The sequence below is a fragment of the Heliangelus exortis genome, chromosome 2 (assembly GCF_036169615.1).
Source record: "Heliangelus exortis chromosome 2, bHelExo1.hap1, whole genome shotgun sequence".
NCBI lineage: Eukaryota > Metazoa > Chordata > Aves > Apodiformes > Trochilidae > Heliangelus > Heliangelus exortis.
The window spans coordinates 81753763-81768334 of record NC_092423.1 but is presented as its reverse complement, the minus strand read 5'-3'; the positions used below and the strand labels follow the sequence as shown (position 1 = coordinate 81768334).

The following is a 14572-nucleotide window of genomic DNA, read 5'->3' as shown; positions in this document are numbered from 1 at the left end:
ATAAATATATAGTATCATGGATAAAGATTAGAATAGTGAATTTTTTTGTTGTTTTCTTTAAAAAACTTTTATTTATAAAATCCTATAGTCAAACGGGGCAGCTCTCTCAGTCTGGTCTTACAAAAGTTAGACTGACAGGTTCCTTTAATTTGGGTAACAAAGGCTGTTGAAACTAGGCAGGTAGCACTTCATCCTGTGTTGCTATGTGAGACAAAAACACCAAGATTTTTTTTGATCTTTTCTTTCGTTTTAAGCAATTTACTACTGTTTTTAAAGATCTGATGACATATTTCATTTTATTCTCAAATGCTGACAGACATGAACTAGGAAAACCATTGATCCAATATTAGCTGAACCTGCCAATAAGCACTAGCCCTCCATGCAGTCCTGTTTTTTTTTTGGCATTTGATATTAAGAACATCCATATTCCTAAGGGAAATGCTCACTTCCAGTATTTGAGCAAAAGAAAAACAAAGTACACTAGAAGAAGATAAAATTCAAAACATCATGCATGTAGAATCCCTCTGACCTTCTGCAAGATATTTCACATTTATATCTCTGTTCCTTTGAATGTGGAAGACTGTTTATTTTCAGGGACGGTCAGTTTGCCACATTTCTGAAGTCACTCAAAAAAACCTCAGCTCTGTAGGATTCTGTGGCATATACTTCCTATAGAACTTGAGGTAAATGCTTTTTTAGGGTTTCTGCTGGTCTTATGAAACTTAATTATGCCAGGGATACATTAACTTAAGTATTTCTTAAATAAGGGTAAGATTTTCAACTTCATAGTCAAAAGACTCTCACAGCAGCCATGTTTAAGCGAAGACTGCAATGTTTGTTTTTTAAAAGTTGGTATAGTGCACTGCAAAGCTTCCTCCTACATTTGTTTGATTAAAACAAAAATGTAATTAAATGGATGCAATAATGAATGCTTTTATCTGAAACTTCATAGCTCACAACCTTAGGTCACAAAAAAAGCAGTCAGCTAGCACAAATGCTCTGGTGTGAAAGCTGCTTCTAAATCCCAGTTAATCCATAAATCTCTTTCTGGCTGAAAATGATCTGTTGAGCTGTCATCTTTTTATAATCCTTTGATGGCAAAGCACTGAGAGATGAGAAAGTGGTTGTGCGTTACTTGTGGTACTTGGGCTTGGCTGCTTGGTGGTATTTCAAACTTGCTTCTGAAAGTCATTACCATTGAATGACAATGATTTCAGGGCTCAAACGAACTCAACGAGGCATTTCTTAAAAGCATAAATGAGGCCAAGAAGATTCATCTCGTCCCAAGCCACCTGGGAAAGAAGTTTGTGCTACGTTTTGCTGTTTGTTCCCGCACAGTGGAATCCACCCACGTCAAGTTTGCCTGGCAGCACATCTCACAGCTGGCAACTCATCTTCTGAACACATGGGAGCAAAACCTCCAGCAGCAGTAACAGCAGTGAAGTAGCTAGCAGTGGGGAGGAGGTAATTAACTGCCTTTCTCTGCGTTGCCAAGTTCTATTTTAGGGGCAGGTGGCAAAGTCGAATCATGAAGGAAAAAATAGAAAACCTGTTGTTATGTAGCCCAGCTGCAATAGCAAAAGCCTTGCCAGCAAGTTGTGTTGTAACCATAGTCATTCCTTCTCTGTGCTGTAGTCTCATCTTGCCATGGCACGTAGCCACAGGGACTCCAGATGTCGTTTCTTACCAGTTTGTAATCACAAGTATTTATTGAACCAGGCAATGGAAATGGAAAGCCTGGTGCTCCCTCCATTGTCCCCATTAACCTAGAGCACTCCCACTCCCTTCTTCACAGATTAAACTGTGAGGGGTTATAACCCATTAACATTACTATGACTTCAGAAAGAAAGCAAGTGGGCAGAAGTTCAGTAACCTGGTTATAACTCTTTTCAGGTCCTATGGAAACAGAGATTGCAAATGTTGCTGTTGTTTGGGGCACTATCATGTAATGACAGGCTGGCTGCAGCAATTTGATAAATAGAATGAGGACTTCAACAGTTCCTTTATTACACGGCCAGATCAGGGAGGAGTAAGAATGAAATGAATGCTAACCATCCTTATGGCAGGCTCTCTATTTTCCTTTAAAGAGTTTGCTTTTTCCACAGCCATTTTGTCAAATCTTATCAAACAGATTATGCTGGCTATTGGTTTTCACTTTGATCACTCATAATGATGTATCTTAAAAGCTCCTTCTGAAGACTTCTATCAAAAGCCACGTGCTAGTTGATATTCTATATTTTTAACCAAGCAGTGATTGCTTGAAAATAATCTTTAAACTACGTTCTGTGAAATAGAGTTGTGATTTCTTTTTATGGCTATCATTTTTCTTACTTCATTGTGTAATAAATCTTTGACAGAATGTGCTAAGAAATGCGATGGTATTCATTTCTGAAATCAGCTAACAAACAAGATAACAACTACAATAAAAATAGAAATTAAGAGAACTATCCCCCAAAATGTGCTGTGGTACCCCCATCTGTGGATTTCTGTGGTACCCCCATCAGTGGTTTCATATGGTTGCACAGAATATGAACATATTGAAAAAAAATTAACCCTTACAGGATCAAGATACCTCACCAGGGAAGGCAGTGGCATGCTGTCCTTCTGTAAGGACTAGCCAGAGGCTACATTACCCACCCCCCCAAAAAAAAAGCTCATTAATATTTCTTTAAGGAATTAATTTTACAGATAACAGAGGAAGTAAGGGATGATGAATAAATATAGTGAAACTAAGTAATATATGACTTTGTCCATGCCATTGTCCATGACACTAAGCTACAGTATCAGAAATGTTGATAAATTTTGATAGCACCATTATCTTTAGCACAACCAATATGAAACTGGGTTATTCTTCAGTGGCATAATTCAATAGATTGGTAGACTAAAGAGAGCAGAAAATGCTGGCATTTGTTTCCTTTCTTTGTTATTATTTTTTTTTTTTAAACCAAAGTTATTCTGTTCTTGTAACTTGAGAAAGAATTCATAGCACATGCAGTCCACACTGATAGAATTCTACAGCTTTTTCTTTATGGAAACACTGCAATTTATGAGCCAGAGCAGAGTTTCATCTTCTCTATGGGACAGAACAGTATTTTGTATGTGAAATATATAAGCAGGTCTGTCCAGGGGAAAAAAAAAATCTGATCAAAGCCATTGTATAATAAATCCAGGTTAATTCCACTGAAATGAAATGGAGTTGTTTGGGTTTGTGTGACTATAACTGAAATGAAAATCTAACTAATAAGTATTGGAAAGAAATGCATAAAGCAAGGTAACCCTAGACTGAATATAAAAGGATTTTGGTGAAGATTTCTTCACGGATACTAGAGTAGAGGTGTGTGATGCATGGCTCTGTGAGCCCAAAACTGCTGCAGAATAGGAATATGGGCAGGATACACACCCAGACCCAGGAAAGGTGAAATGTTCCCACCAGCCAAGAATTAGACTAAGGCCCTCTAGACATTTGTAGGAAAACAGTGTCAAAACTGGTATTAAGTTAAACATTTTTCAGTATATGGGTATCAGTTTTAGAAGAGGCTGTTGTCCAGATGCCAAGACTCCTTTTGGCAAAGAATTTAGGATAAGAATAAATTAAAAATATTATAGATGCAGGCAAAGTTAATTTATTTACATTTATTTATATTTTTTAAAAAGTGATGTAAGTAAAGCAGTGTCAAGACCCATGGAATTACATTTCTCCATGATCAGCCCAATACAGAAACACAAAGTTCACAGCTCAAGGTTTTCTGAAATTGTGGCACGATTTGAATATGTAACTGGTGAAGGCCTTCTTAGTATCCTCTTTCTTCCATGTGATAATTCCTTCATAGACTATTAATTATAGGTCATTTGAAAATTAAATAGGGGCTATGTAATCAGCTCAAGAACAAAAGCATTAAATAAAGAACATTTTTGATTGGAGAACACAACTGCTGTTTCTGTTCTGTAGCTTTGCAATGTGTCTGTAGGTGACAAATTTATGAATAGTTACTATGTGAACCTGGATTTATTGTGCCCTGTGTGCAAAAACTAATATTGTCTGTGCCAATTATGTTTAATATTAAAAATAATTCCAAGATCTCAGAATTGTGCTTTAGTAGAATATCCATATCACAAGGGAGACACTATGGTTACTGAAGAAGGTGGGAAAATAACTTTTCAGGAACCATACACATTTTATTTTAAACTGGTTGAGTGCTAATACAATACTTAAATTCTTAATGATAATGACAGATTATAAATATATTTTATTACTGATGGTGGCATATTGAAAAGATGTGTATTTATGGAAGTGCTGCTAATATACTCTTAACTGCACTATAATTTATAAATGTCTGATTTTCTCTTGCCTTTACATGTAAGATTCTGCTTATGGTTGCTCCTTGTTGTCCTTATTATCTCCTGTAAGAATACCACATTTGATGAGAAGTACTCACATTGCAGTTGCTCTAGAACAGCAGTTTGATCCTTGAGATATGCATGAACTTGAATGGCACAAAGACAGTAGCAAATGAGAAATAAAACTGAGATCCCTGAAGACCAGAGTGGTGGGGGCAGATTAACCAGCCATCAGTGGACAGTCTCTACATAGCAGATCTAGACTCTACGTGAGCTAAATGGAAAAATAATCAGGTGTTTAGTGGTTTTTGATTTTAATTTGTGAACTGTTGTGCTGCTTTAAAACCTGTATCCAAAGCCTGTAAAACAAACATGTAGGTTTTAATTGGCAGCATTAATAAATGGAAACAATACTGACTATTGTGTCTTTGCTCTTAACCAAGCTTTTCCCATTTTATTCATCCCAGATGTGCTCTAAGGGGTCCAGCTTCTGTCTGTCCTGATTTTCTCCATCGGTGACTTTTTCTCAATGTGTTCTTCAAGCAAATTACTTTGCAAATAAGCATTCCTGCAGGAAGTTCCCTCCTCAGCAAAAAGAGTCTGAAAAATGCCTGGCCATAACCAGGGCTGATGCTGACCTGCAGCTGGATCTGCCACTGGAGGCTTCAGCTTGGGTTTGCAGCTCAAGGGCTGCCAGGCAGGACAAGGCAGAGCCCCTTTCCATTAGCCCTGTTCCATTAGTTCCATTCCATCCATCCCAGCGGATGCAGCTTGTGCTCCCAAGGGAAGCTTGCAGCTCCAGGCTGCTTTGCTCCTTACCTGGGTGCAACCCAAGGGAAACCAGGCAAGCATGCCTTGGGGGAAATTTGATGGCATCAGTGCTACAGACTAGAAATGTTAGCCAAATTTGGTCTTAGACGACAGCTGGTGTAGTAGTGTAGACAGTTTAATATGCTGTCTGTGCTAATGGTGTAACAAGCTTGATGTATAACAAAAGCCTGACAGTAACTGTAAGAAATGTTTCTTGAAGGAAATTAAATGTGCACCCACACAGAAGTGACTACAGTAATACCAGAGGTGTAACTGCTGCACAGTGTGCTAATTTGCATCTAGGCTGATGTGCTAATTTGAATGTTGGTTGGTGTGATGCAGCTAGGGACTAAGAAGAAATGCTTCTACAAATACCTTAGCATAAAAGGAGGGCTAAGGAGAACCTTCATCCTTTATTGGTTGCAGGGGCAAATAATGATCAAGGATGAGAAAAAGGCTGAGGTACCTGATGCCTTCTTTGCCTCAGTCTTTAGTAGCAGGATCAAGTGTTACTTGGGTACCCAAACCCCTGAGCTGGAAGACAGGGATGGGGATCAGTATGGAGCCCCCATGATCCAAGAGGAGATGGTTAGTGACTTGCTGCACCATCTAAATAAACATACACAAGTCTATGAGGCTGGATGGGATCTACCCAAAGGTACTGAGAGAGTTGGCAAAAGTGCTCACCAAGCAACTTCCCATCATTTACGAGCAGTCCTGTCTAACTGGGGAAGTCACAGGTAAGACTAGGGAGGTGACTGTGTCCCTGTACTTAGCACTGGTGAGGCTGCATCTTGAATACATCTTGGAGCCCTTACTACAAGAAAGACATTGAGCTGTTGGAGTGTGTCCAGAGAAGGGCAATGAAGCTGGAGAAGAAGTCTTATGACTTCAGCATCTGAGGGAACTGGAATTGTTCAGGTTGGAGAAAAGGAGGCTGAGGGGAAACCTTATCACTCTTCTTGCAAGGTGTAAGTTGTTCTCTTCTCCCAAGTAAGAAGTAAAAGGATAAGAGAAGGTGTCTCCAAGTTGTGCCAGGGGGTGTTTAAATTGGATATTAGAAGAAACTTTTTAGCTTAAAGGGTAATAAAACACTGGAACAGACTCCCCAGGAAGGTGGCTGAATCACCATCCCTGGAGGTGCTTGAAAAATGTGTAGATGGGGTGCTTCAGAGCAAGCACTGGACTTGGTAGCCACCTTAAAAGTTGGAGTCAATGAGACTAAAGGTCTTTTCCCAGCAAAAACAATTCCATGACCAGAATAATTTCATAGGATACATCCACTTTTGCCCTGCAGGGTGGGCTGGTTTTCCCTCCATCTCTCTGACAGAGTCCAACTACTGCTGCTGAGAGCTTTAACAGAGCTGTTCTCCCAAAGGCCCGCTCAGCTCTTCTGAGGACACTGGACACAGCATCAGTCTCTGATGCTGCCAGGGCTGTGGTGGCCCTGCAGCCTGTGCCACAGTGGGATCAATGGGACAGAGCCATGGGGGTCTGCATGTGCAGGGGGTGCGGGTGCCCATCGCTGCCACCAGAACCCCGGGTGGTGCTTGGGCATATCTCCTGTGGGATTTGTCTTCAGTCAGTCGGTGAGGAGAGCCTGGGGCTCTGCTGAGCTGGCCTGCTGACTGAAGGGACAGCATCCAGAGGGACTTCCAACCAAAACAGTGGGAGCTGGGGTGCACTGGTGGGGGGTGGCCACCCCTGGAGTTTGACAGGCAAGAATCTACAATGTTTCTGCTCCTGCAGTCATAGAACATGGAGAACTGCAAGGACATGGCTTGGCCTCACAGAGCAGCTCATCTTTGGGTGTCTGCTTTCTGCTGATACTGAAACCGGGCTGGAGGGGCAATGAACATACTACAATCATTTACATTCCCGAGCTTCTTCCTTCCTGACTGCCGGAGCTTTTTGCTGCATCACGGAACGGATTGGAGGGGACCCTAAAGCTCATCCCGTTCCAGCCCCGCTCCAACCCCCCATCACACCAGGCTGCTCCAACAAGCCCCATCCAACCTGGAGTCCCAAAACCTTATCAAAAACTCTTCCTAAGCGTGTGCCGGCTTGCCAGGGACCCACAACCCTTCGGGGGCAGGCGCTGCTAAGGGGCAGCAGCACAAATCCGCCAAGCCCACAGCCGGGGTCCCACGGCCGCCATCCCGGAGACCCCCCCGAACCCGAAGAGAGGTGGGGGGAGCGGAGGGGAGGGGAAGGGAGGAAAAGGGGAGGGGAGGGGAGGGGAGGGGAGGGGAGGGGCCAGGACGACGGGGCCAAAGGGGGGGGCCAGGGGGAGAGGGGAGGGGGAGAGGGGAGGGGGAGAGGGGAGCGGGAGAGGACAGGGGGGGAGAGGACAGGGGGAGGGAGGGAGGGGGGGCCGGTTCCCGGGGGCCTGGCCTGGCCTGGCCTCGTCCCGCCTCGCCCCTCCGGGTCACGGATCCCGCGCCTATAGGAGGGCGTCCGCCTCGGGCACTCCATCCCCGCCTCCCCTCCCTTTCCTCCCACTGGCCCCGCCCTCCCGGTTTTTGATTGGCTGAGCCTCCCGCAGCCCTGTTGTCCGATTGGGCGGGGGGAGAGGGGCGGGGCTTGGGCCAGAGCTGGCGCGGGATCTGCAGAAGAGGCGGCGGCCGGAGCTGGTGGGTGCGTGAGCGGCGGGAGGGCCCCGGGGCCGCGCTGCCAGGGCCGTACTGCTGGGCCTTCTCTGGCGCCTTCCTGTGTCCACCCAGTCCCCCGTGTTTCCCCCCTCCCGTAACTCCTTCGGCTCGGTGCCTCTCTCTGCCTTCTCGCCTTCCCCCCCCTCCACTTCGTCTCCGCTGTAGGCGCCGGTCCCGGGCCGCTGGAAGCGGTTGGCGACCGTTGCGCCCCCTCCCCTCAGGCGTTGGGGGGGTTCTCGCTGCGCTCTCGCGGCGGAGCCCGCACGGCCCGGATTTCCAGGCCCAGGTTTCCAGGCCCGGTTTTCCAGGCCCAGGTTTCCAGGCCCAGGTTTCCAGGTGTGTGTGTGGAGGGAGAGGGGAGGGTCCTCTTCCCCCGGTTCGGTGAGGGTGTCTGAGCTGCCTGAAGCCGTCTCAGGGAAGGCTCCTGTCTGGCCGGTATCGGCCTGTTCGTGCTCCGGGGCGGCGGAGGGGGCGAAGCCTTGTCTGGGCAGCTTCACTTGTGTTTTCCTTGCCTGTTTTCCCCGTGTTTTAAGTGGGAATACACGTTTGCATATGAATGTAATTGCATCTAGCCCGTGGCTCGTCGGGTGGTTCCTTACCCTGCTGTACGCTGAGGCCGAACACTTGCATGCCAAGAATTCATTGTTGTCAGTGCTTTGATAAACCCCCAGCTTCAGCCGCTTCTATGAAGGTACCATATACACAACACCTGGGAAAGGTTGTGGCTGTTGAAGAAAGACTGTCTACTCATGTATGCATTTGGCTGTCTCTTTGGGAAAAGTAGTAACGTTGTGAGGACAGCTAATAGGAATTAGAATAAGGAAAGACTATGAGAAGGTACGTAAGAAAAATCAAACTGGAATTTTAAACTAGCTACCGCTGTTACATAATTATGACCTTCTCTCGGTGTTGTGAAGATGATTACTACAGAAGGTGGTGGTGAGCTTGAAATTTTATATTCTGGATGATGTATATCTGTGGAATTATTTTTTTGGAGGCGATGCTTGTAAATAAGCTCTTTCTGAACTTAGTTTTTAGGTTTTGTAAGATATTTTTTTGATTTAATAGTTACAAAAAGTTATGTGCACAGTAACAGTTATTTAGTGCATTGGTCAGTAGATGCTGAGAATAATGAAATAAAAGGCTGCAGCTCTCCATCTCCTGTTCACCTGTTGCTTGGCTGGAGATCTAGCCCAAGTTAGTCTTACCATGGTGTGAGTGTTGAGGGTAATTTTTCAGAAATCTTGTTTTTGTATTTGGTGGGGGTCTGATTTTTTGTTTGTTTGTTTGGTGGTTATTTGGTGGTTTGTTGTTTTTTTTTGTTTTTTTGTTTTTTTGTTTTTTTTTTTTTTTTTTTTATTGAATTCCCATGTTAAAGCACTGAATTTTCAGGTAATAGAGACTTTGACTTTACTAAACAGCTCTACAAAGTTGGGCTTAAGTCAAATAAAATCCAGACCAAAATAACTTACTTCCTTATTGCTTATTATGCATGTAACAAATCCTTGCCATTGTCATATTGTTCTCTCTGTGGTCTGCAACACCATTTGAAACAAAACCAGAGAGGACTCCCCCACATGCCCCAGATTTCTTCAGCTCTGTTTCCCCAGTCTTGTATGTACATTACACCTATACCTTAATCAGCACTCATACATAGTCTGTAGCTGATTCAGAAGAGGACTTCAAGTTGGCTGGTACTTTGTTGGAAGGGGTGTGGAATATATGAACCACCACATTTAACGTTGTAATTTTAAGTATTCCCTGACTGGAATGTCCCAGTCCATATAAAGTTAAAAAAAAGAGAAATTAAAATTTGTGTGCTTTGCTTATGCCAAATTTTAGATGGATGTCCCCTAGGGGCAGATGAGAAGATAAGAATTACTTTGTGTTAGTAGGTTTCTGCAGGCCTTGTTGACAGTGATAAGTTTCTCATTTTGCTTGTGCTTGTGTATCTTCTGAAATCACTTATTTTTATATAACTCTGCACATGGTACATTGCAAATACAGACTTATTTGAAAATACATTGTAAGTGAGCATAGCCTTTCAAGCCTAGAATAATGCTTCTTTCTAGTCAAAATGTAATCCTTTCCTGTTTCTTTAGGTAAAAAAAAAAATAATGCTGGAGGAATTTAAGTTACGCTTTCTAAAACTGAGAAACAACATTACATTAAACACCCAAGGGGTTTGTTTCTCTAAAATGTAAAATGGGGGCATTTTAGTATGTTCCAGGTGAAATAAATAATTTTGAACATTTGCTATGAATCTGTAAAAATTCTTAATCTGAAAGTTTACTACCTTCAGGCTTATTCATTCCACTTTAACCTCCCTTCAGATATTGCATATACTTATATTTATTAGCTTCGTTGTTTCATTTTTATTAACATTGCTTGTAATAATTGTAATTATTCTGACAATGATACAGTCTTCCTGCGTCTGCACTGTGCCATATTCTGTCAAATGAGAGTGAAATCATTGGTGATTTCATATAGCAAGGCCAATTTTTGTTTGGCCATCTGTTACCTTCCTTTGTAGTCTACTTACCTCTCCATGGGACCTGGGGAAGCAAACATCTTTTTTTATTTAGACTGAGGTACTCAGAAGAGAAAAAGTTTTATACCCCAAAGGTGGCTGCTTTTTGAAAATGGTAATGTGCCCAGACTGGCTACGTAGCATACAAGATATACTGTGCTATTTCTCTCAGTTAATATAATGCTTTTGTGTATGTGTATTTCGGAAAGGGGAAAGCAGCCAAAGCAAATAGCTGTGAAATGTATTTTTTAACAGTAAGTATTTTATGTGTGTTTCAGTGTCGGTGATGGAGACCCCCACCCACAGCACCGTGCACCTGAGTGACTGGCAGAAAAGTTACTTTGCTGTTACCTCTGGCACCTGCACACCCAGACAGAAGGCAGATGAATACCGTGCCAAACTCCTGCGTGTTCAGTATGCATGGGCAAACTCTGAGATCTCTCAGGTCTGTGCTGCCAACCTGTTTAAAAAATACGCAGAGAAATACTCTGCAATTATTGACTCTGACAACACAGAGACTGGCTTGAATAACTATGCCGAAAACATACTGACTTTGGCAAAGTGTCAGCAAAATGACAGTGACAAGTGGCAATCTGCCTTGACAACAGATAATGTACTTGAATTAAAGTGTGTGCAAGAGAGGATGCAGGCTGGCAAAAATCTCCAGCCTGCTCAGAGGGCACCAGCAGATGCCTGTGTACCAGCTGATAAAGGGGTCAGTGCCTCTGCTGCTCCAGGTCTTTCTAAACTTGGTGTCTTCAGCAGTGCCAGAGAGGCTGAGCTCTGTGCTGGCTCAGCAAAATGTGCAAGTCAGGGGCTAGGTCTCCTTCAGCATCCCTCATCTTCAAAGTCTCTTCAAAGCAGTGTGCCTCCTGTGACCAAAACATCAGGTACACTGGCTGCCTCTTCACCCTCCTTAAACGAGCAGGTCCATGCAGATTTCCAGGCAACTCCGTTATTTGGAAGTAAAGACACAGCAAGTATTTCTCTGAAAATGTTGAATAACTGTTGTGATGGTCAAAATTTGTCTCTTTCCAATCAGTCAGTACCTGCCTGGTCTGCAAATTCTGGAAAAAGAAAAGCATTTTATGGTTTGGCCGATGAAGGCAGCACAGTGAATCCTTGCCTTGTTCCATGCCAGGCCTCTGTTACGACAGAAAACAGTAGCTTTTCAGGGAATAGAAGCAGAAATGAAGAGAGCAGTTTTCCTAGTTTCAGGACTGCAAAAGAACAGCTATGGGTGGATCAGAAGAAGAAACCTCAAAACCTACCCCAGCGTACACCGATCTCATCTTACGGAGGTGTCAAAAAATCACTGGGTGCAGGCAGGTCGCGGGGTCCATTTGGCAAGTTTGTCCCTCCAGTTCCAAAACAAGATGGAAATGAAAACGGAGGAGCGCAGTGTAAACCTTACGCAGGAGGAGCAGCAGATCCATTGCTGCCTGTAGATGAGCGACTGAAAAGCATAGAACCAAAAATGGTTGAACTCATTATGCACGAGATCATGGACCACGGGCCTCCTGTCAACTGGGATGACATTGCTGGAGTTGAATTTGCTAAAGCTACCATAAAAGAAATAGTAGTGTGGCCCATGCTGAGGCCAGACATCTTCACTGGGCTACGTGGTCCTCCTAAAGGAATTCTTCTCTTTGGTCCCCCTGGGACTGGCAAGACTCTTATAGGCAAGTGTATCGCATGCCAGTCTGGAGCCACTTTTTTTAGCATCAGTGCCTCTTCTCTGACTTCCAAGTGGGTAGGAGAGGGGGAAAAGATGGTGCGTGCGCTGTTCACCGTGGCACGATGTCAACAGCCAGCAGTGATTTTCATTGATGAAATTGATTCTCTGTTGTCTCAGCGAGGAGAGGGTGAGCATGAGTCGTCGAGAAGGATAAAAACTGAATTTCTGGTCCAGTTAGATGGGGCAACAACCTCTTCTGAGGATCGTATTCTAGTGGTTGGAGCAACAAATCGACCCCAAGAAATTGATGAAGCTGCCCGGAGGAGACTTGTGAAGAGGCTGTACATTCCTCTTCCAGAAGCCTCAGCTAGGAAGCAGATTGTTACCCGTCTTATGTCAAAGGAGCACTGCTCTCTCAGTGACGAAGAAATTGAACTCATAGTTAAGAAATCAAATGGATTTTCTGGGGCAGACATGACACAGCTTTGTCGAGAAGCTTCTCTGGGCCCTATCCGCAGTCTTCAGTCCATGGACATTGCAACCATCATGCCAGACCAGGTGCGGCCTATTGCTTTCCTGGACTTTGAGAGTGCCTTCAGAACTGTGCGGCCCAGCGTCTCCTCAAAGGACCTAGAGCTGTATGAAACCTGGAACCAGACCTTTGGTTGTGGTAGATAATCGTATCCTGGATGTTTTGCAGAAATGTTTCTTTGGTGCATATTAAATCCGTGATAATTTAGGGTCTCTGTGCCTGTTTTTTCATCTGTCCTTGAAATAAATTTTCTTGTGTTACACAGGCAGGTATCTAGACAGACCTGGCTTGAGATTTCAGCAGCTGAAAAGGCTGAGAAAGAGCTGGTCACAATCTGAGAGATTGCTGAACACAAGTAACAGAATGAGAAACTGACAAAAAAACCCCAATCAAAACCAAAAAACAAACAAAACAAAAACAAAGCCCCAAGCAAATGGCTGCTTTGAAAGATGGAGGAATTTTATTAATATTTAAGGGCAAGATGGTCAAACCTCACATATAATTGAAGGGTGCACTGGGGGGAATCTTGCAGGGCTGACTGTGCTGTACCAGTAGGGCCATGCTAGGCTGAGGGACCCAGGTCATATTATTTTCTATGTTGTTTTCTATTATATTTCTGTGTTGTTTGGGAAGAGACAGAAGCAGAGGAAGGGAAGAGTCAAGGATGTGAGAATAGAAGCATGGGTAAAAGGGGATGGTCTTATGTCAGCAGCACTCCATATTGTTGTGGTCTATCCCAGTTTCTTATTAAGTCCTTTTCCTGGTGAGTTTCTACTTGACCTTGCTTTTTATCACTGCTTCTGCATCTGTGTGTTGTCTGGGCAACTGCAACTGGAGAAGAGGTAATGGGTCTGTAGGATGTGAGAGTCAGCCATGGGATGGGGGAAATTCTGAGCTTAAAAGCTAGTCAGATTTTTCTTGTAAATACTATTTATCTAGCAATTTTATAAAGCCATTTGGGGATTACAGGGTCTATGAGACTGTAGTGAACCTTAAGTTCAGAGTAATTTGTGACCTGGCTTTTATTCTTTAGAGCTCATCCTGATTCAAACATTAAAAAAATCCATCCTATTTTTTTTTCTATAAAGTCTGGTATGTATTAGAAATTGTTTTGCAGAGATGTAAAAATTCAGATATGCAAATATATATGCTAATTTTTGAAATGGGGAAAGTAGAATAATTGGATTATTTTGTAAGAGTGAATGTGTGGTGGGGTCCAAACTGATTGACTTTTGTGCCACTTGGGTAAAGATTATGAGATTACATCTACCCTTAAAAGTTCACTGTTGGAGAGCTACAAACATGTACTAGGTAAGATCTTTGCTCTCTCCAACCCTAATGAAAACACATTCTTTGAAATCTTTTCTCAGGTAAGTGAATGAAAATCCCAGAGAATTTTAATTGTTTAGTAAAACCCAAGTGCTGCTTGAGGGTAATAAAACCCTTATGTATGATTAAATAATTGCCTTATTTATGCTGGGAATTATTCTGGTATGCTATGTGAGCACACTGTATATAAATATTCATATTTTAATGGAAAGATGGAACATACTGACAGAGAATAAAAAACCTTTGAAGACAACAAGGACTGGGAGAGAAATGTGGTGCCCCTATGTTTGTCCTGTGCAAAGTGAGACTTGAAATAAAAGGTAAAACCACAGCAGCAGGCAGGAACATTCTTCCTCCTACTTCTTACCTTGTTCATTACTTAGCACTTCTTTAAGTTACATGAACACGCTTCTGTTTTACATAAGATGCATTGAAATAGTGAAAGGGATCATTAGGTTTATTCTTTCTCTTTTTTAGTAATGATGCAGGTGTTAAGACCATCTCTTCAGCATTCCAGCAATATGTGGGCTTTGCTGCAGGACTCACAAATCAGCAGGACTTGCAGTACTGGCCCATTATGTATTTCACAACCTGCTCTAACAGAGCCACCAAACGAGATTAGGTCGCCAGTAACATAATTTCACAAAATACAGAAAATGCACAGACTTAGGGCATGATTGTAATTTAAGGGAAATGATGCAGAT

General features: G+C 43.0%; 2 protein-coding genes across 5 annotated transcripts in view; both read left to right on the top strand.

Annotated features, from left to right (window-relative positions):
* DDC (dopa decarboxylase) overlaps nucleotides 1-4755 on the top strand; it is a 78405-nt gene extending 73650 nt beyond the window's left edge. For 3 of the 4 annotated variants that reach the window (XM_071736745.1, XM_071736748.1, XM_071736747.1), the window contains one exon: nucleotides 1218-4755. In XM_071736745.1, coding sequence (XP_071592846.1) covers nucleotides 1218-1433 — 216 coding nt within the window. In that variant the 3' untranslated portion in view covers nucleotides 1434-4755. The remainder of the gene's footprint in view (nucleotides 1-1217) is intronic. The other variant, XM_071736749.1, reaches the window with a different exon arrangement.
* Nucleotides 4756-8120: 3365 nt separating this feature from the next.
* On the top strand, nucleotides 8121-12751 carry FIGNL1 (fidgetin like 1). The gene is made up of 2 exons (XM_071736738.1): nucleotides 8121-8135; nucleotides 10608-12751. The coding sequence occupies exon 2, from the start codon at nucleotides 10616-10618 to the stop codon at nucleotides 12683-12685; it is 2070 nt and encodes a 689-aa protein (XP_071592839.1). The 5' UTR covers nucleotides 8121-8135; nucleotides 10608-10615; the 3' UTR covers nucleotides 12686-12751.
* Nucleotides 12752-14572: the final 1821 nt, after the last annotated feature.